Source organism: Pipistrellus hanaki (genome assembly GCF_964339955.1).
Source record: "Pipistrellus hanaki genome assembly, chromosome: 10".
In the NCBI taxonomy this organism is placed as follows: domain Eukaryota; kingdom Metazoa; phylum Chordata; class Mammalia; order Chiroptera; family Vespertilionidae; genus Pipistrellus; species Pipistrellus hanaki.
In genome coordinates, this window is record NC_140512.1 from 11,249,320 (window position 1) to 11,271,216 (window position 21,897).

Sequence of the window (21,897 nt, forward strand, 5' to 3'; positions counted from 1 at the left end):
AAGTTAAACTTTTAACTTTCTTAATGTAGGAATTCAAATTCAAGATCAGTAAATGAAGTACATAGAAATGTTTAAGGAACCCCAGTGTAGATTCCTAGGTTTGGGCATATCAATATATATAAAAACCTAAGCAACTGGTCAACAGGTTGCTATGACATGCACTGACCACCAGGGGACAGATGCTCAGTACATAAGATTGGGCTCCCTCCTGTCTGGATCAGGCCTGTGGGGATTGGGCCAAAACCTGCTATCCAACATCCCCCCGAGAGGTCAGGGATTGTGAGAGGCCATAGGCCAGGCTGAGTGACCCCGCTGGTGCACGAATCTGTGCACTGGGCCTCTAATTTAGTATAAAATATCTGTTAGCCCTAGCTGGTTTGGTTCAGTGGATAGAGTGTAGGCCTGCGGGTTCTATTCCAGTTGGGCATGTGGCTGTGTTGTGGACTCGATGTTTCTGTCTTTCTCCCCCTCTCCCTGCTCTCTGAAATCAAAAAAACATATTTTAAAAACTAGATCTGTTAAATCTCAATGTTCCTTTACCTACCCAAAGTGTCTTTGGTGATTAATGCTAGTGTGGTTTTCTAAATCCTCTTAGTAATTCTAGCACCTAACAAAATGCCAGGCCTGCATTAATACTTAAACTCACATAATGAGTCATTATCATCTTCTAGGTAGTATACCAAGTACTTTAGATACATTAACTTACTTAATTCTTATCAGGACTTTATAAAGTAGGTGGTATTATTATCTCCATTTCACAAATGTGGACATTGAGGCACAGAGATGCTAATATGCCTAAGATCATGTAGAGTGACAGAACTAGGATACAAATATTAGCTGTCTGATTTAGTCTGTATTCTATCAACCTCTCTCTATTGTAGATAATAGGAGCTAGTTTGATAGATTAACTTATTCTTAATAAATGGATTAGCTTTTCCTTTCATCCACCCCTTTTTAAATAATGTTTGGTCCAATAAATTATCAGTTTTCTTTTGGCTTCTTTCACCTTTTCCTTTAAAAATATGACATAAGGAGATATATTCCCAATTAGGCAATTTAAAATGAAGAAGACAAAATGATTTGATTAGTGAAGTTAATTCTTCCTCATAGTTTGGTATTATGTGAAAGTAGTTTAAAAAAACATGAAAATGCATCTCTAGGCCATGAGGCTGATCTCTCTGGTGCTGTGCTAGCTAGTAAGGGATACTTGAAGAGAGGTTTTTGTCATTGTACACACATGGTGTTTGCTGTTGTTTACTAGATTTGAATTTACAAGATGTACTCGGAGTGTATTAACTTTAAGTACCAGACTTGAAATTCCAGTAAACTGCTGGGTGGATGATGGGAGCCAATTAATTCTTGAAAGTTTTGTACCTTACTTACCATGTTTTATTCCACTATGTTTAATAAACAGGAAATAAATATTATCTCTAGCTCTCTTGATTCCCTATGCAGTGATTTTTACTAGTGTCTAAACAGGTGAGAGTATCATCCCATGCAATCTTAGGAATTCAACACACAGAAATCTAGTTTTACATACTCTGCAATGAAGTATTTGTTCAAACAATGAGAGATTGTTTGTAATGTAGGTATAACTGCTTATTCTGTAATGGTTTACACAGTACAAAAAAAGTATATTAAGTAGGATTCGTAGACAGTTGTCATCAGTGATTCCCCACATTGTGAGATTGAATTTTTTTCCTTTTATTATATCTTCTTAATTTTATACAGTGAGCATGCTTTCATCATTCTTTTTTTTTTTTTTTTTTTTTTTTTTTTTTTTTTTTTTAACACCTTTCAGAAAGGGAAAAGTAGCATCAAAAGATAAAAAGTAGCTATGGTGGGGTTTGGGGCAGGGTAAAATTTATACTAGGGCAGTTCAACAAAACCTATCCTCTAATATTCCTGTGCCAAAAATAAATTTGCAAAACAAATCAACGGATTTATTTAAAATATCTATAGCCGCCAAAACCGGTTTGGCTCAGTGGATAAGAGCATCGGTCTGCGGACTGGAAGGTCCCGGGTTCGATTCCGGTCAAGGGCATGTACCTTGGTTGTGGGCACATCCCCAGTAGGGGGTGTGCAAGAGGCAGCTGATCGATGATTCTCTCTCATCGATGTTTCTAACTCTCTATTCTTCTCTCTTCCTCTCTGTGAAAAATCAATAAAATATATTTTTTTAAAAATACTTTAAAATATCTATAGCCATATGGTACTGTTGACCCTAAACCAGCTGCTCTTCCCATAGGTTCTTTCATCTCACTACATTCAACTCTACCTTTCCAGTTGCTCAGACTAAAAATCTTGGAGCCATTTTTAATTCCTTTTTTCCTTCTACTTCACATACAGTCCATCACAGCATATCCAGAATCCTACCACCTTTTTCCACTTTCCTAGTATCCATCATCTCTTTTTTTGGATTATTGCAGTAGCTCTCCCCTTCAACCTATTTCCTATACTGGGCTTTTTCTGCCTATAATAATACCCTGTTTCCCCGAAAATAAGACAGTGTCTTATATTTTTTCTCCCAAAATTGCGCTAGGTCTTATTTTCAGGGGATGTCTTATTTTTGGGGAAACACGGTAGTAAATGCCTCCTAATCTCTTCCCCCAGCTCCAAATGTATTAGCTCTATGAGGGTAGGGACTTCATTCTATTCACTGTTATAGCTAGGTTCCTAGAACTGCATCTGTCATATGTTAGCATTCAGTATTTATTGAGTGATTGAACAAATGATTTAAGCAATTTATAAATATTTAATTAGGATATTTTTTAACTTGAGGATATTTGAAGTTTTGTTAATTTTTGCTTTTTGGTCTGTGAAGTCCTATAAATCCTTGTTATAGATTAAATGAAATAGTTTTAAATTTGAGGATCTTTATTATTTTCATCTTACCTCAAGCAATATTTTTAAAAATGTAATTTTTAATTATTATGTACCTTGTATATTAAAGGGCACAAATTTAAGCATAGAGGTTAATGAATTGTGTGTATTTTTATATCCACGTAACTACCAGTCTGATTAATGTATACATTTCTAGCACCCCAAAAGGCTTTCTTGTGCTACTCTCATTCAGTATTACAGCCCAACCCTAAATAGCACCTTTTTTACTTTTCTCTCTATAGATATTCTTGTTCATTTAAATATACTTTTTGTGTCTGATTTCTTTCACTGGAGATTAGGTCTGTGGTATTTATTTATGTTGCATAGCAATAGGTTTTTCATTGCTGTATAATATTCCATTATAGAAATATTATAATATTCCATGTGAGAATATATTCTTTCTATTGTAGATAAGCATTTGGATTTTTAGTTTTTGACTAATATGAATATTCTTATATCGATATATATCTTTTGGTGAACATAGGCACTCATTTTCCTTGTGAACCTTGTGAGTGTGTAAATAAAGGTATTTCATTGTTTCACTTTTTACATTTTATTTCTTTCAGGATTGAACATGTCTTTTATACTCATTAAGTGTTCAGATATCATTAAAGTGCTTTTACCATCTTAATATGACTATTCTTTCCTTCCTTGATCTGAAGGAGTTCCTTACCTAGATAATAGTCTCTTACATTTCAGAAGTTACAGATAACTTCTCAGACTAGCATCTGTTAAAGACATTGGGAGAAGTTCTCAATTTATTTTGTTAGAATTCTTTTTGCATTGGCCCATCTCCAATAATCTGTTCTAAGCTCACTTGACCTTCCTTTAAGGTAACACTTCAGAAGTATCTTCTTTTGCCCTGGCCAGGTTGCTCAGTTAGTTATAGCATCATCTCTATATGCCAAGGTTCTGGGTTTGATCCCTGGTCAGGGCACGTACAAGAATCAACCAATGGTGCATAAAAAAGCAGAATAATAAGTCAGTTTTTCTTTCCTTCCTTTCTTTTCTTCCTCTCTCCCTCCCCCCTCTTAAAATCAATCAATAACCTGTTTTTTAAGTGCCATCTTTTATTGTGAATATTTTTTTTATTTCTAGTAAGATTTTTAAGAAAAGGGCCTCTGTACCACTGTAAGACCTACAGCCTCTGAGATCTGGGTTGATCCAGACTTAGAATCCCAGAGAAGTCCTTTTTCCTGGCTGTAGCATAAAGGTATTCTTTGATATATGAAACAAGTTGTAGATTATCCAAACTCTTCCCCCGTTACCCAGGGGAGAACACGACATGTGCCAAGTCATTCAGCACAGTTAGAGAATAGAATGTAATTTTCTTTTGCAGTTGACTGGCTCTTCACCAAACCCAGTAATCTCTCAGATAATCTGCTCTTGAAAGCTCATAAATTCTCTCAGCAGAGAGTGGTCAGAGAATTATATCCCAGCTCAGACATATTAGACCATAAGAAACATACAATTCTGAATTTCAAAAGGCATGTCTACAATTTCCCTGACCTGAAGGCTTTCTGAAACACTTTTCAACTGTCAAAAAAAGGAGGAGGAGGAAAGAAAAATCCTGTGATGTGGCAAATAGGGAGTGAATTTTAATAAACCACAATTCCACCCTAGCCGTTTGGGCTCAGTGGGTAGAGCATTGGCATTTGGACCAAAGGGTCTCAGGTTTGATTCCAGTTAAGGGCACGTACCTTGGTTGCACACTCCTCCCTAGCCTGCGCCCTGTTTGGGACTTGTGCAGGAGGCAACAAATCAACTTATTTCTCTCACATTGATGTTTCTCTCTGTCTTTCCTTCTCTCTTCCACTCTCCCTAAAAATCAATGGGAAAATATCCTTGGTGAGGATTAACAACAACAAAAAAAAAACCCCCCCACAAATTCATAATCTCCCTGAGCATTTACTTATAAGAGACTCATATCTTAAAAAGACATTCCTGCCCTAACTGGTTTGGCTCAGTGGATAGACTATCGTCGGCCTGTGGACTGAAAAGTCCCAGGTTTGATTCCTGTCAAGGGCATGTACCTTGGTTGTGTGCACATCCTCAGTAGGAGGTGTGCAAGAGGCAGCTGATCAATGTTTCTCTCTCATTGATGTTTCTAGCTCTACATCCCTCACCCTTCCTCTTTGTAAAAAACAAATAAAACATATATTTTTTAAAAGACATTCCTTCACATTCACAGTCTTGGAAGAAAGGAGAAACTGTCTACACTGAATAGAGAGATTATTCTGGTTTCCTATTATATATAAGTGGTTCCAGTTTGAGTGAAGCTTTCAGTATTAGATAGAATTAATTCTGACCTTCTATCTTGGGTGTCTTGGCCAGGAACTCTGCTATTCCAAATGTGAGCTGACACTTTAGTCCTGGAGTTCTTTATACCAGTGGTTTTCAAACTTAAGTGTACATCAGTTACCCGGAAGGCTAAACCAGATTGCTGAATCCCCCACCTCAGAGTTTGCTGTTTAGTAGGTTATAGTTTAATGAAGAAACTCTCCTGTTGATGTTGTTCCAATGTTTGTTTGTTTTTTAACTAGTCACAGAATATACATTTGAATGCTTGTCACATACCAGGTTTTGTAGCTAGAGCAATTATAACAGTCAAAATCCTCAAGGATCTCACAATAAAGTGAAGGATATAGTGATAAAGATGTTGCTATAATCTGCTATAAAGGTGACCTTGGCGAGGTAGATTTTAGTGAAGAGTATAGTATGAATAGAAGGCAATATGGCAGTGGGCTGAAAAGTGAATGGTAAGTGAGGCAGTAAAGATGGGATAGCTGTGAAGGAAGGAATGAGGGAATACCTAGACGTTAGAGAGTCACTTGGCTTTTATTTCCAAAAAAGATCTGAGGATGTTTATAGCCTCTGAAGAATCATTCCCTAAGGGATGAGAGGTTGAAGATACAGGGGAAATAGTCTAAATGGTTTTCAAGATGACTCTAAAATGGGAAGGTATCAGATTCCCAGCATGGATTGAGAAATTAGGCTTAGGAAGAAAGGGATCTATTCCACTGAAGGAGGGGTTGCTTCAGATAAATTGGGGCACTCATCTTCAAGGAGAGATAAGGTATTTTTTTGAGCTTGATGGCGGAGATATTTGGCTCAAGCATGGGAAGAGCCATACTGGGAAATTAGGTAGGCAGGAGACTTAGGAGCAAATAAAAGGATTATCAGACAGCAGGGAAATTCCTGTTGAAAGATTGAAGTTCGTGAATTTTATGAAACAGGTATCTGAGCTGGACAGGACAAGATATAGGGTTAGGGAGAGGACTGCTAATAGAAATGAAAGGCACAAAGGACTTAAAGTCTCAGAGTAGGAGATGGGGGAATGAGGTGTGGTGGTTCAGAGTAGAAGGCAGAATTAGAATCCTATATAATAAAAGCCTAATATGCTAAGGGTCCGTTCATCTGGTTGGCCCTTCAACCAATCAAAGTATAACACGCTAATGATATGCTAAGGTTGCTTAACCACTCACTATGACATGTACTGACCACCAGGGGGGCAGATACTCAACGTAGGAGCTGCCCCATGGTGATTAGTGTGCTCCTTCAGGGGGAGCACTAAGCTAGAAGCCCAGCTCACAGCTGGCAAGAGCATTGGTGGCAGCACTAAGGATGTCCAACTGCCGGCTTAGGCCCATTAGTTGGACGTCCCCTGAGGGATCCCAGACTGCGAGAAGGCACAAGCCAGGCCCCCTGAGTGCACAAATTTTGTGCATCGGGCCTCTAGTCTCTAGATAAACTTCTCAATAAACTAGATCTGGGTGTTGATAAGAAGGGAGTAGTCTTAAGGCATAGCTATTCTGTTGGTCATTGCTTCTTTTAGTTTCTTGAAGAACATAATGAAGTATTTAAGATGATGTCTGTCTTTTAAGCCATTAAATAATTAAAATAGTTAATTGTGTTTGAACTAAGTGAAATATCTCAGCTTCAGGATGTTGAAGTCTGCAGAGCTTTGGCTATAATGTCGAGCAAGTGTAGCCATAGATAAGCTCTTGACAGAAAATTCAGCCCTAGCTAGTTTGGCTCAGTGGATAGAGGATTGGCCTGTGGACCAAAGGGTCTCTGGTTCGATTCCAGTCAAAGGCATATACCTCAGTTGTAGGCTCCTCCCTGGCCTGGGCCCTGGACTGGGTGCGTGCAGGGGGCAAACCATCGATGTGTTTCTCTCTCATTGATATTTCTCTCTTCTCCCACTCTCTCTAAAAATCAATAGAAAAATATCCTTGGGTGAGGATTAACAAAATAGATAAATGTAGCCGAAGCCGGTTTGGCTCAGTGGTAGAGCGTCGGTCTGCGGACTGAAGGGTCCCGGGTTCGATTCCGGTCAAGGGCATGTACATTGGTTGCGGGCACATCCCCGGTAGGGGGTGTGCAAGAGGCAACTGGTCGATGTTTCGCTCTCATCGATGTTTCTAGCTCTCTATCTCTCTCTCCCTTCCTCTCTGTAAAAAATCAATAAAATATATATTTTTAAAAATAGATAAATGTATAAATAAAACATATTTTTAGAAAAGAAAGAAAATTCTAACATTTTTTAAATTTAATTCAGTTAATTAAGCAATACTTTTTATTTACTATAGCAAAACATTCTTAAGCATTAGGTTAGAAAAGTTTAGTGTATTTAACAGTGTTTTGAAAATGAAAGAAATGAATCATATAAACATGGAAGGTTTGACTTTTCCCTCAGATTGAAAAAAGAACAATATTAGAAAACAGTGCCTTGGATTTCTGGAATCTAGGAATCCAAAAGAGGCCTCAGTAAATTAATTGTACATAAACAATATAAGGGCTTTAGTTTTATTTTCCATAGAAAAACAGAAAATGCCCTGATTCATTCCTTCAGTATTAAATTATGCATTTAATCTTAGAGAACTCTTGAGTGATGCCATAAAAAAATGCTGATGTGACCTGCTTAAGTAAAGTGCATGGGAAAGTGGCCATTTGGAACACATTTGTTAAGAAAAGTTTGGAATTCCTGGACTTGCACTGATTTGTTTTCCCTGGATCCCATGGGGACACTTGCAGAATCAGATGATAGGATACAGTTGGATCCTGTGAAGGGCACTCGTTTACAGTTATGTTTTCTGGATTTCTTCCATATGTTGCTGTCGTCTCTGTATTTGACCATGTATGGATACACAGAATTTCATAGGCCAGAGGAGAAAAGAAGCTATATAAACACTCTTTAAAGTATGTAAAATACAGATCTTTATTTTTCTTATATCAATAAACAAGTTGTTCTGCCGATTTTTTAAAATAAAGACAAGGAGACAAAGACCTTAAAATTTATTCTATTAGGATGTGTGATTAATGTACAATTTATTACTGAAGGTTTAGTAATAAGGCAATCAAATAGTTTGAAGTAAAATTGTTCATATAGAACAATTGTATTTTTGCATTAGTTTCTAATACATAGTACTATGGATATTTCTGCTTCAATAACAGTTTCCATTAACGAATGGCCTGTTTTTATGAAGGAGATAGAGGTGAATTCAAGATATATGGAGATGTAAGATTTTACCAGATTGTCCTTAAAAAAAAAAAAAAAAGATAATTGACATATAAACAAATTGTTCTTTGATTAGAGGATATATGAAATGTGAACTTGCTAAGCCACTTTTTTTTTTTTTTTTTTTAGTTTTGATAATCTGACACTGATGATGATATCTGATTATTTTCTTAGTTATTTTGTCTCCCTCATATTATTAGAGTAACCTGGTATAAGACAGGCTGTGTTATCTTGGCTATGTGACCTGAAACAGTGTTCTCCCAAGTTGATATTGAAGATAACAAAAAAAAAACAAAAAGAGGGGAGAGAGAGAAACATCAACAACAAGAGAGATTCATTGATCGATTGCCTCCTGCACACACCCTACTGGGGTTCGAGCCCACAACATGGCATATGTCCTGATCAGGAATCTTAACTGTGACCTTCTGGTTCCTAGGTCAGTGCTTAACCATTGAGCCACACTGGCTGGGCTAGGACCCTTATATTTTGATGTTTATTTTTTTTAATCTATAGGAAAAATTAATACTTATTAATATTTAATGTTCATGTTGCCAATTATGTATAATTGAATTGATAAATAAATATGCTTATATTTGGGATGTGAGAGTTTACATCAGGATCAGAGCTGTCTGAAGACCATTGGTCTAAAGATAAGACCTTTGCCTCTTGTCTAAAAGAGTAGAAACTCCTCCATGGACTTGCATGTCATAATTTAGGAACTGTTTTCAGTTTTTAAAAAATTCTTTTTTGATAATACTCTTTTTAACAAAATAACTTTTGATTTCTATAGAATTGTCCAATTCCATAGTCACTAAGCCACATGTGGCTATTTAAAATAATTCAAATTGAATGAAATTAAATATTCTGTTACTCAGTTACACTTTGTAAGGTCTAAGTAGCCACTGGGGCAAGCAGCCACTGTAGTGGACAGTGCCAATATAGAACATTGCAATTATCTAAAAAAGTTTTCTTGGATAGTGCTGTTACAGACTTTCTTGCTCAGCAATCTGTTTCATCTCAGTCCCTTCATGCATCGGCTAGCATCTATAAGAAATGCCAAAGGAAAATGGAAAGACAACATCGGTTCTGTAAAGGAGCATCAAACTTCTTTTACCCAGAAATCAGTCAGTTTTCCTTTCCAAACTCTGTTAATCACATTAATAGTTGCAGTTGCTTTTCACCTGTTCGAGATTACATTTTTTCCTAAATTTGGTGGCACTTAATCTGAACTGTACAATGGAACTTACCACTCAAAGTTTTAATACAATTCTTGCCTCTTACTTTAGCCTTTAGGCATACCTGGAGTCTCTTGTTTTAATAAGCACTAGATGTAAATATACAATTGCCGGGACCGGTTTGGCTCAATGGATAGAGCGTCGGCTTGGGGACTGAAGGGACCCGGGTTCAATTCCCGTCAAGGGCATGTACCTTGGTTGCGGGCATGTCCCCAGTAGGGGGTGTGCAGGAGGCAGCTGATCGATGACTCTCTCTCATCGATGTTTCTAACTCTCTATCTCTCTCCCTTCCTCTCTGTACAAAATCAATAAAATATATTTAATAAATAAATAAATAAATAAATATACAATGAATGGGGGAATTAGTATTCTTAAGTAATTGGTTTAGACCAACATAGATGGAGAACATTTATTGTGTTAGATTAAATGTACTTGTCTGCCTAATCACAGTTGATCTCTTAATTACTGAATCATTCTAACACCGTCCTTATTGGTATTAATGGATGTGCATTGAGGCCATAAAAATATTATATGGCTTTAGTGATTATTACCATTTACCGTGTTTCCCCGAAAATAAGACATCCTCAGAAAATAAGACCTACTTACAGGTTTCCTTCTGAGTGAAATATAAGGCATACCCCGAAAATAAGCCCCCCCCGCCCAGGCTAAACATGAGCAATTTGGTCCACTAATTCTGAAAGAAATGGAGTCACAAGAAATTCACCAGGAAATTCAGGAATTGGATTGTTAGGATGATGTTCCAGATGATGATGACATGATTGTCATTGAATAAGTGAGTAAATTCTTGATACAGTAGGATTCACAGTTTCTTTGGTTTGTGTTGACAACTACCGTACTACCGTACAGTATACAGGTAATAAATTTCCTTTATTTTCATTTAACAATAAATGTGTACCGTATTCTTCTTCATGGAAAAATAAGACATCCCCTGAAAATAAGACCTAGTGCATCTTTGGGAGCAAAAATTAATATAAGACACTGTCTTATTTTCAGGGAAACAGGGTATCAGTTCCTTCTTTATACCAACTATGGGTCATAAATCCAATATTTACTTTGTACTTTTCTTTCAAGTAACCAGGACTTTTTGTCCACAATAATGAAAATTTGGGGGTGGGTAGATTTAGTTAGCAAAAAGCTTCTTGATTAGTTTTGATTAATGTTAATCTTCCTACAGCTTACCTTGAAGAAACCATAGTTGTAATGTTGTATTAATTTCTGCACCAATTACTCTTACAGGTGGAACAATCTAAAGTTTTAATCAAAGAAGGTGGGGTTCAGTTGCTGCTCACAATAGTTGACACCCCAGGATTTGGAGATGCAGTGGATAATAGTAATTGGTAAGAAGCATTTGTTATCACTGCTTTTCATTATATTTGGGGTTCAGGGTGTTTTTAGACTCTTTCTCCTTAACATTTTAAAATTTTCCATCTTAGCAAAGGCCACTAAACTGTTCATACACCAACTTTGCCACTTACTTTATGTTGCTTAATTTCTTTGAACAGACTTTCTTTTCTATAAAATGGAGATATTTATCCTTGATTTTTTGAAGACAAATCTAAAACATATATACAATAATTCTTATAAGAAATTTAAAACTTCATTTTTTACTATAGCATTATATATTTGTATATGTTATTTTCTATCACATTCTAATTTATGTTTTGTTTTTTGGGGTTTTTTTTTATTGATTTTTTGTACAGAGAGGAAGGGAGGGAGAGAGAGTTAGAAACATCGATGAGAGAGTCATCGATCAGCTGCCTCCTGCACACCCCTACTGGGGATATGCCCGCAACCAAGGTACATGCCCTTGACCGGAATCGAACCCAGGACCCTTCAGTCCCCAAGCCGATGCTCTATCCATTGAGCCAAACTGGTTTCGGCTATCACATTCTAATTTAAATCTGACTTTAGATCTTCAGTTTTCCATACATCATAAATGAAGAAAATATCCATGACACTTTAATTGGCAGTTTTAATTTTTTTTAGTTCCATCTTTTGTTTTGTTTTTTGAAGTAAATTTCTCTCAACTTTAAAAATATGCAAATAAATTCATCATGAGATTTCTGTATTGTATATAAATATAAGCATTTCTTTGGATATAATTTTTTATATTGTAAATTGCCTTAGCATTGATATACTTATCGGTACAAAGATGATTATAATTTAGTTATGTTTTGACTTAAATATTCTTTTATTTAGAAAATTTAGAAATAATCAAGATTTAGTCAACATAATTGATACACTTTTTATTTAAATCAGTATATGTAGAATAATTTGAGACATTCTGGTTAGATTGATTTTGCCTATTTAAAAATATAGATTATTGCCCTTTAACAGTCATCATTTGTACATTTAAATGTAGAATTGCCACTTAATTATTTTGTTCATCTTTATTCTATAGTTGGCAGCCTGTTATCGACTACATTGATAGTAAATTTGAGGACTACCTAAATGCAGAATCTCGAGTGAACAGACGTCAGATGCCTGATAGCAGGGTGCAGTGTTGTTTATACTTCATTGCTCCTTCAGGACATGGGTCAGTACCTTGATGCTTCTGATAACCTTTTGTTGTTTATTACTCAATTTTCGGTTCACATTTTAGTATTCCTTATATGTGTACACTTCACTATACTAATTGAAAAGTCCCAAATTCCATGTAAAAATGGCTTATAAAAATTTTTTTTCAGTCCTAGATAAACTAGCAATGATTTGACTCTGTAATTTCTCATGTATACTTTTTTTTACTTGCTTTCATAGAGAGGAATAGCTAATTTGGCTTTCTTTTGGACTACTGTGCCACCAATTGAACCACCCAATAAGGAGAAACAGCCATAGTAATTAGCTTAGATTATATTCTAAGAAACTCCAAAGATGTTTTTTAAAATAGATCTGAGAGAAGGTTACAGAAAGACAAAAATACCAAAGTCCTCACATACCATTTCTTTGGTCACATCATTTAAGGATCATGGCATCAATACTAATCTTCTACTTATACGAAGTTAATAACTAAGTATCTAAACATTCATCTGGTGTGATTGATTTTTTTGTGTGTTTTTTTGTTGTTGTTTTTGTTAATCCTCACCCGAAGATATATATTTTCTATTGATTTTTAGGGCGAGTGGAAGAGAGAGGGAAAGACAGAAACATCGATGTAGTTGCCTCCTGCATGAGCCCTGACCAGGGCCTGGGCCAGGGGGGGAGCATGCAACCAAGGTACATGCCCTTGACTGCAATTGAACCCAGGACCCTCTGTTTGGCCCATAGTTCGATTCTCTATCCACTGAGCCAAACTGGGTAGGGCCGGTGTGATTTTTCTGTTTTCCAGCCTGCACTCTTTTTTGTTGTTTTTATTTCCTCTGCCATTTTGAGTAGATATATGTATCATTGGTAACTGCAGATGTTTATAATTACCCTTTAATCTTTTTCTGGTTAATAGATTCAGTGGTAGGGCCCTGACCTGTTCGGCTCAGTGGATAGAGTGTCGGCCTGATGACTGAAGGGTCCCTGCTTCCATTCCGGTCAATGGCATGTGCCTTGGTTGCGAGCGCATCCCCAGTAAGAGGGTGTGCAGGGGGCAGCTGATCGATGTTTTTCGTTGATGTTTCTGGCTCTCTATCCCTCTCCCTTCCTCTCTGTGAAAAAAATCAATAAAATATATTAAAAATAAGAAGATTCAGTGATAGGTAATTGCTTTTAATCTGGGTAAATGACTCAGAATAATTCCGTGTCTTGATGATAGGAAACCCACCATCTTTCCACCAAAAGGAACTAGACTATTATATACTATCAGACTAGATAGTAATCCAATACCCAAGTTACAGTAGTGTATACCAGTTCCTTCATAAGAATACTTTTCTATTTCCTGCTTCTTTCTCTACCTTTGCCCTTATCATTGTCTTGGTTTCGCATTATCACTATACAAAGCCTTAATAATGTAGCTTACCATTTTTTGCAGTAAAATTGTAGTGGTGCAAATATTTCATTTCAAATATTTGTCTACTATGAAGAAAGCACAAAAATTATCTCAAAGGCTTAAAAAAGTAATATTGCCTAGTCAGTGTGGTTCAGTGGTTGAGCATCAACCTTATGAACCAGGTCACAGTTCATTTCCTTGTCAGGGCCCATGCCTGGGTTATGGGCTGGATCCCCAGGGTGGGGTGTGCAGGAGCCAGCCAATAAGTGACTCTCTCTCATCATATATGATATGTTTCTGTCTCTCCCTCTTTCCCCCTCCTGAAAGCAATTTTTTTAAAAAGTCATCTCAGAAATACAACACAAACTCTAAGGCCTTTTATGAGTTCTTGTTAGCTTCTCCCTGAATTTATACATTTTTAATCATTCTAGTTTAACTTGTAAGCGTTTTTGTGGGGGGGGTTTTCCTGGAAATGAACAGAGTAAAATCTTAATCTGAGGTTGAATCACTAGAAATTGGTCAGTTTATATTCAGTTTTTTTATTTTAGGTCTTTTGGGCTCTCTCCAAGATTTTGTAATTCTCATGAAATCACATTTCTTCTATTTCCCAGGGGGAAAAATACTTCTTAAAATTGCATGGGAAATAAAAAAATTTTTAAGCAAAAATTTTTTGATATAATTCAAATGATGTTTTGTGGCTTTGGGCCATTCATTGTCATAGGAATGGGAGTTCAAAATGTTTATTTCTGATGTACAAAAATGTATCTTTGAATAGTTTCTCAGCTTAACTATTAATATTTTTGGAAATGGAACAAAGTTTTGTCCATTCATATGTGCTGTTTAGTATGCATTAAGTGAAAGAATATGACACCAATTTTTATGTAGAGAGTTATAAATCCCCTGCTCACTGCAGACTAAAATTCTAGGCAGTCTAGCCCCATCTTATAGGGCTAGTCCCTGGATTTCCTTTTTAGAGGGAACCTGTTGTGGGAGTAATTATGGAATGTATTTTCAGTGCCCTACCCACCCCGCTACCTCACCCCACCAGTGTCATCACTGAACACACACAGTTAATTTTTTATTTCAGCTATTGATGCTTCATTTTCTTTGTTCAGTGGTAGATAATTTCTATTATAACCACTGCTATCCCAGCACATTTTTATTTTATTTTATTTTTTTAATATATTTTATTGATTTTGTACAGAGAGGAAGGGAGATAGAGTTAGAAACATCGATGAGAGAGAATCATTGATCAGCTGCCTCTTGCACACCCCCTACTGGGGATGTGCCCACAACCAAGGTACATGCCCTTGACCGGAATCGAACCCGGGACCCTTCAGTCCCCAAGCCGACGCTCTATCCATTGGGCCTAGCCTGTTTCGGCTCCCAGCACATTTTTAGAGAGTGTCTGGCAATTAAGTAAAGTAGTTCCAACGTATTTAATCTAGCATTTGGGGGTGTGAAGAATCTGCTTTTCCAAACCTAAAATTCAGTAATATTAAATATTGTGTATTTCAGACTTAAACCATTGGATATTGAGTTTATGAAGCGTTTGCATGAAAAAGTGAACATCATCCCACTTATTGCCAAAGCAGACACACTCACACCAGAGGAGTGCCAACAGTTTAAAAAACAGGTAGGCTGAATGGGCTTGAACTCCTGGGTTTCTCATACCATTCACGTAATTTGTAGTTTTTCACATTTTCAGGATAATGTGTTACAGTGTATTTCTCTTGCTACTTTCCATATGATTGTTTATGCTGTATTACAAATAACTCTTGGAAATAATTCTCTGCCTCAGTTTTCTCCTGAAAGCTCTTCTCTATTACGGTGGTGCCTCCTTTTTCCTTGGTCCCTTAAGGCTATTTTAGATATTTCAGTATCGCTTTCACCAGCATCCCTCCCCACACACCTTAGAATCATTTTCATAAATTTCCAAAAATATTACTTTTTGAAAGGCCATGATTACATTTCCCCCCTCATTTTGTCATGGTGCTTTTCCAATAAAACAGTCAAATTTCTTCAGTAAGGGGTGTATTTATTTCAGTGCCTTGATAGCACTGTTTGTCATTTTATTTAGAAAAAAATTTTGGAATAAAGTGGTACCTAATAATTTCTTTAATTTTCTATAAAAGCTGAACACTTTTTAAATTTTTTTTTTCTTAGTTGTATTTGGTTTGTACATATATTTTATGAAATGTAGGGTCAATTTCTGGTTTGTACATATATTTTATGAAATGTAGAGTTAATTTCTGGAATTACTCTTCTATTTCAACAGCTATTTTTTAATTTTAGGCCAGTGGTCAAATAAATTGCAGCTGTTTTGTATAATATTTTAAAATAGATCTTAGAATTAATTATACATTATTTTCCTTGTAGTTCTCTTTAAAACAAGAATCTTTATTTTTTTCACCTTTTTCAATATAAATTTGAGGCTATCTTAAACCTGTTAAAAAACAAGTCTTTTGAAATTTGCTTGTTATAGCTATTTAGATTTTGAGACTGCTTTAATGCATCATTTTTACTATATTTGGTATTTCTATCACTCATTTTTACTTTATAATGTGCTATTTCTAAATTCAATTACTAATCATAGACATTTCTTCCCTTCTGTATGATTTTAATGTATCTTGATTTGAAACAGCACTAAGAAATTAAAAAAGATGAGCAAGCAATGATCTCAACTTCCAAATCGGTTGCATTGTAGTGGTTGTACTATTTTTTTCATATGCTTAAAAATAATGGTTCTTAACCAAGGGTGCCTATCAAACTCATCTGGAGAACTTTTTCAAAATGAGTTATTGGCTTGTATTTCTACCAGTTGGCTCAGTAGATTAAGATGGAGCTTTAGCTTTGGTGTTTTGAAGGTGTTCATTCAGGTCCTTTAAATATACAATCTCTGCTCTTAGAGCCAACTTTTAGTGTTTCTTTTTTTTCTCCTAGTCATGCATTTGACACATTATTTAGTTCATGTTTTTTTCTATGTAGATACATAACCCTAATTGTAAAACGTGTGTGTGTGTGTGTGTGTGTGTGTGTGTGTGTTTCCCAGTGGCCATTTTATTTCCTCTTAGTTTAGTAACCATCTAAAACATTTTGTTTAGGATCCCTTTACTGCTGCTGGGGACCCTTTACAGTGAGAATAGTACTGAAATACCAGTACAGGTAGGGAGCTAGCTAGTTCTAGGTAAGTTAGTGGTCTGTTGTGAATTTGAACAATATTTGGATATCCTTATTTTGTTTGAATTTAGAATAATTTTGGACAAGATAATTTAATTTGAAGTGGGTTGTTTCTGATATTGTTAATAAGCTATCTTTCTCTTTTCTGTATTTCCAGGGCATATTTTTTTCTTGTGCTTACCCAATCTTGTATCTGTTTTTCCTTGATTTGTGTTTATGCACATTTACATGCAAGGATATGTTCTGATGGTGTAGAATTTTTTCTACTGAAGCCAGTACTGTATTTAGTTTTACTTACCTTAGCCAAAATCTTCTAAAAATTTTAGGTGAGTTTAGGCATTGTTGATTCAGCAGAATAAAAACAATTGGAGAGAGCTTTATGAATCTCAGTCATTGTAAATAAATGACCTACATCCATTACCATAGAAATCAACTCGAGAAAGCCTTTCTGGAATCTTACTTCATGTTTAGAACTCTTTTGGTATTATAACCACATTACTTGAATACTTCTGCAGTAATTGGATTTCAGCATAGTACTATGTTTTTAGATGACAGTTTTTACATTATTGAAAAACAGTCAAGGACCTAAAGCTGAGGGCTCATAGGAATTTAGTATAATAAAAATAAGGTGAGTATAATAAAAATAAAGTTAATGTATTAATTATGTGTATTTCTTTTTTGCTAATTTTCTCTTCCATTTTAGATAATGAAAGAAATCCAAGAACATAAAATTAAAATATATGAATTTCCAGAGACAGATGATGAAGAAGAAAATAAGCTTGTTAAAAAGATAAAGGTAGGTTCATTCCCTTACAAATATTAAAATGTTTTGAGGCCTTAAAAACACTATAATATTCACAACAATATCAATTGAGAGATAATTCATTGTTGACTTCAACTTTACAATTAACTCTGTTTGGTGACTATTATATGTAATAAGGCATTGTGTAGAATAGAGAGATGAATGATATAATTCCAGTCTTCATATGGTTTTCAAATAACTGGTTTCATTTACCCCCCCCCCCCCAAAAAAAAAAAAACAGGTAATGAGAGGGAGAGGATTTGTTCTTAAACACTGTTACGCTTAATATTTGTTTTAATAGCCAGACAAAATAGGTTCGCTTTTGTTCTTTTATAAAAACTAACCAAAAATCTATACCAACATAAATTTCTGTGTTTTTAATTTATAGTGGTTTCCTAAGTACCCTGGACCTAAAAATGTTTTTATATATGGCATTATGTAAGCACATAATTATCTTAGAATAATGAAATGCTTTACCAATAAAGAATTTCTAAGCTTTTGTAGAAATAGTCATATATTTTATATATTCTTATATACTCTACCAATCTGTTCTTGAATAATATAACTTTTATTCTTGACTTGTGAGGACTACAGAGATGTATTTGAACAAGAATACTTTGTTTTATAGGACCGTTTACCTCTTGCTGTGGTAGGTAGTAATACTATCATTGAAGTTAATGGCAAAAGGGTCAGAGGAAGGCAGTATCCTTGGGGTGTTGCTGAAGGTAAGGTTTTCTTTAGTGAATGACTTTCTATAAGAGCTCAAAAAAGTGATAAAGATTTGTATTTTTAGTAAGTAGTAATATGATCACTGTATTGATATAATTTAAGTTGTTAGAGGTAGTTGTAAATTGTTTTATTTAGTCTCATTTTCTCAAACATTCCAGTTTCTCAGATCTTGTGTCCTAAGTCAGGCAGGTATATGTTAAACCCTAACACTGTAATACTCAGAAGTCACTTGTCAGTACGCCACCCTCCCACCTCTGCCCCATCATTAGTTCTATTCTATTTTCTTGTTTGAACACATGCGTACAATGCAGGGTTCTTTACCTGGGATCCAAACTTTGCCTCTGAGGGATCTACCGGGTTTCCCCGAAAATAAGACCTAGCGCATGGAAAGATAAGACATCCCCTGAAAATAAGACCTAGCGCAACTTTGGGAGAAAAAATTAACATAAGACACTGTCTTATTTTCAGGAAAACAGGGTAATACCCTTTCTGAAATTGAAAACCGTTTTGGAGAAAAGGCCTCTCCTATTTTTATCCGAGTCTCAATTTTTGTCTAGGATCCTCAAGAATGATTGAGAACAACTTTCATAAGCCCAATAAAAGCATTCACAGTCTCCTTTCCTCAGGACAGAAGCTATCATTTTAGGCATCTGATCTTTAGGCAGGGGGATCATTATTTAGAGATCCTCTACTAATTCTGTAAAGAGTTTTAAACACCAGTCTACGGCCATACCACCCTGAACGCGCCCGATCTCGTCTAAACACCAATAAAATCTTAGCCATAGTATCAAATCCCAGAAGTCCACTGGCAAAAAGATGAGTTTTCCTCAGTTTGTATTAATATTTATTATTATTGGTTTAATCTAATAGAAAGATTTAAGTCTCCTGTGTTACAGTAACTTGAAACAAAGATTGAGTCATGATTATTTTATCTACTTATTACTACTCTGAAAAATTCTGTAATTTTTAGGGTATTGTTCCAAGTTACTGTCCTTATCAGTGACTTTCCTCACCAATGAACTATACTCATTCCCAGCCCTGTTATCCCAGATTACCTTCAATTGCTGAGCAGAGGCTTTAGAGTTTGTACAACCTTTGAAATCTGTGATGAAGAATTTAGTTTACATCTCTAGTTTTAAGGGTTTCTCCCCCCTAAATATGTTCCTTTAAGTTTTAAGGGGGGGTTCTAAAGAGATTCCCCTTTTATTCTCCCACCACTAAACTTTTAACATGTATTTTATCATGGAATAAACGTATTCTCTACCAATAAAGGAAAAGATATGATCTCCCTTTTCAACTTCGCAGAAGTTGCTCTGAGGAGCTCCTTTGTTAGATGTATATATTTGACCACTGAAGATTAAACTACAGTGAAGCAGTATTACACTGTGCTTGCCGGGCATACCGTGTTGACCCTGAATGATAGCACTTTCACAGGTCCTGCCCAGGCAGTGGGGCCAGGATTTGGTAGCTGGTGCTGAAAGAAAACCCTTGAGTGCATCTTTCCTGGGACTGTGCCAGTGGTACCTGTCACTCAATGGCACAGAGGAAAACAAATCATTAGTGGAAAATTTATCTAAGCTATTTTGCATATTCTTTTATTGTTGTTGCCTCCACTTTTCTGTGAAATTTTCTTCGCAAAGCCTGCAGTTAATGGAAATAATATGGTCTATTTCTTTTATAGTTGAAAATGGTGAACATTGTGATTTCACAATTCTAAGAAATATGTTGATAAGGTAAGTGTAAGTAATGATGAAAACAGCAAGCTTTTTCTTTCCCTAAATAAAGTTAGAGTTGGACAAATTTGTTTTGCCTTCCATAAAGGTAGCTAATTTAAATTGGTGTCTCATTCTAGCCCTAAAGTAAGTAGTGAACGGGGACAACTTGGATTATTTCACCAGGATTTTAAAGTCATTAGCAAAAATACAAAATAAGCTGTGTGGCTAGGGATGTATAGGAAAAAAGTCATATTTTTAGTTGAGGTTTTAACACTGAAAGAGGTATGGAAAGTTGAAGGTAACAACTTCTGTGTGGCTTTTTTTTTTATTGGAAAAAGTGGAAGGGAAGGCTAGGTTTTGAAGGCATGTTTTTTTGTAAAGGGGAGCTTATAGTTGAAGAGGTTATATGGTGTCACCTATAAGATACAGTGGTACCAAAAATTGAGTGACAGCCAGGAGAGACTCAGTGTTTCCCAAAGTGTGGTACGCATACCCCCAGGGGAACGGGAAGAGTTTGGTGGGGGTATGCACTGCACCGTGCTTAGCTGCGCCTAATTCTATGTTCTCATGAGTGGGGGGGGGGGGGGGGTACTCAGTGTTAAGGCTGAGAAGAGAACTTCCACAGCAATGGAAGAACTCTTTTGTTTGGAAAATCAGTGACAAATTAGCATGAGCTATTTATCCTCAAACACTGGCTCAGCTTGGAATAAGCTGCCTGCCTTTACTTAATTGGAGAGGGATAGAGCTTTAGGTGTAATATGGTGGCCAGAGAGAGAATACAGTCATCAAAGGGCAGAGTATAAAGAGAAAGGAGACATGTGGAAAACCAGACTTAGAACCAGGAGCAATAAACTCGGAGAACTGCATAGAAATGTCAAATAGTAGGAATTGAATCAGTAATTTAACATCACATTTTAATCACAAAAGGGGGAGTAATTGTAAATGTTTCATGGATATCGGGAAGAATAAAAACGGAGTTTATCTTGGTTTGTCTCCCAGAAGGGAGTTTTGGTAAAGTGGTAGAGTGGTGAGGAAGGGAGGATTGAAGAATTACAGAGACCTCCACACCACACGCATCCAAGAAACTGAATTTGTGGAAAGGAAATCATGCAGTTCAGGGTGTCTTTAGCATTTCAAATCATTAAGGAATGATGACATTGATTTATTGTTCAGTTTTTTTTATATGTATTGATTTTATATGTTATGGAAATGCTGTGAGCAAACATTTAGCCAAGATACCACATTTATTGGACAGTTTGAATAAACAAATTTAAATTCCCCACTTTGAATTCATCCTGTTATGTGGTCTAAAGTGTCCCTGTGAATTTATCACCTTAGTAAAAACTCTTATTAATAATACTGCTAAAAGAAAAGGATTTCTTTTAGGTTTTATGAGCGTCTATAGAAGCTAATCTACATTCCTTTCTCTAGTAAAATAAGTACAGCAGATCCTTGAATAATGTCATTTTGTTCAGTGTTGTTTTGCTATGATGTTGAGAAGCCACAGGAACTTAACTTTTGTTTATATCTATTAGCCTGGAAAATCGCAAAATATCGATATGTTAGGGAGAACTTACTGTAGTATAAAAGTAAATACTCTTATGTGGAAATGTCATCTTTAGTAAGTGCTTTGAAGGATTTATGGCTCTTCTCATTTGGAATTAAATTTCCATTGGTGTCAAGATAGTGCAGGTATCTTGCTCTGCTTTTTAATAGAAGCAAACTCTTGATCTGTTACTCATTTATGACAGAACACATATGCAGGACTTGAAAGATGTCACTAATAATGTACACTATGAGAACTACCGGAGCAGAAAATTGGCAGCTGTGACTTATAATGGAGTTGATAATAACAAGAATAAAGGGCAGCTTACTAAGTAAGTATACATCAGAAAAGG

General features: G+C 35.8%; 2 protein-coding genes across 3 annotated transcripts in view; one reads left to right on the plus strand and one right to left on the minus strand.

Annotated features, from left to right (window-relative positions):
• MATCAP2 (microtubule associated tyrosine carboxypeptidase 2) overlaps positions 1-21,897 on the minus strand; it is a 270,425-nt gene that overhangs the window by 112,059 nt on the left and 136,469 nt on the right. The gene's annotated exons all lie outside the window — the stretch shown is intronic.
• SEPTIN7 (septin 7) overlaps positions 1-21,897 on the plus strand; it is a gene marked incomplete at its 5' end in the record, with an annotated part of 57,948 nt that overhangs the window by 26,374 nt on the left and 9,677 nt on the right. Inside the window, 7 exon segments of the mRNA XM_084896903.1 lie at positions 10,897-10,997; positions 12,062-12,196; positions 15,092-15,209; positions 17,457-17,549; positions 18,184-18,280; positions 19,966-20,017; positions 21,751-21,876. Of these exon segments, the coding sequence (XP_084753029.1) occupies positions 10,897-10,997; positions 12,062-12,196; positions 15,092-15,209; positions 17,457-17,549; positions 18,184-18,280; positions 19,966-20,017; positions 21,751-21,876 (722 nt within the window).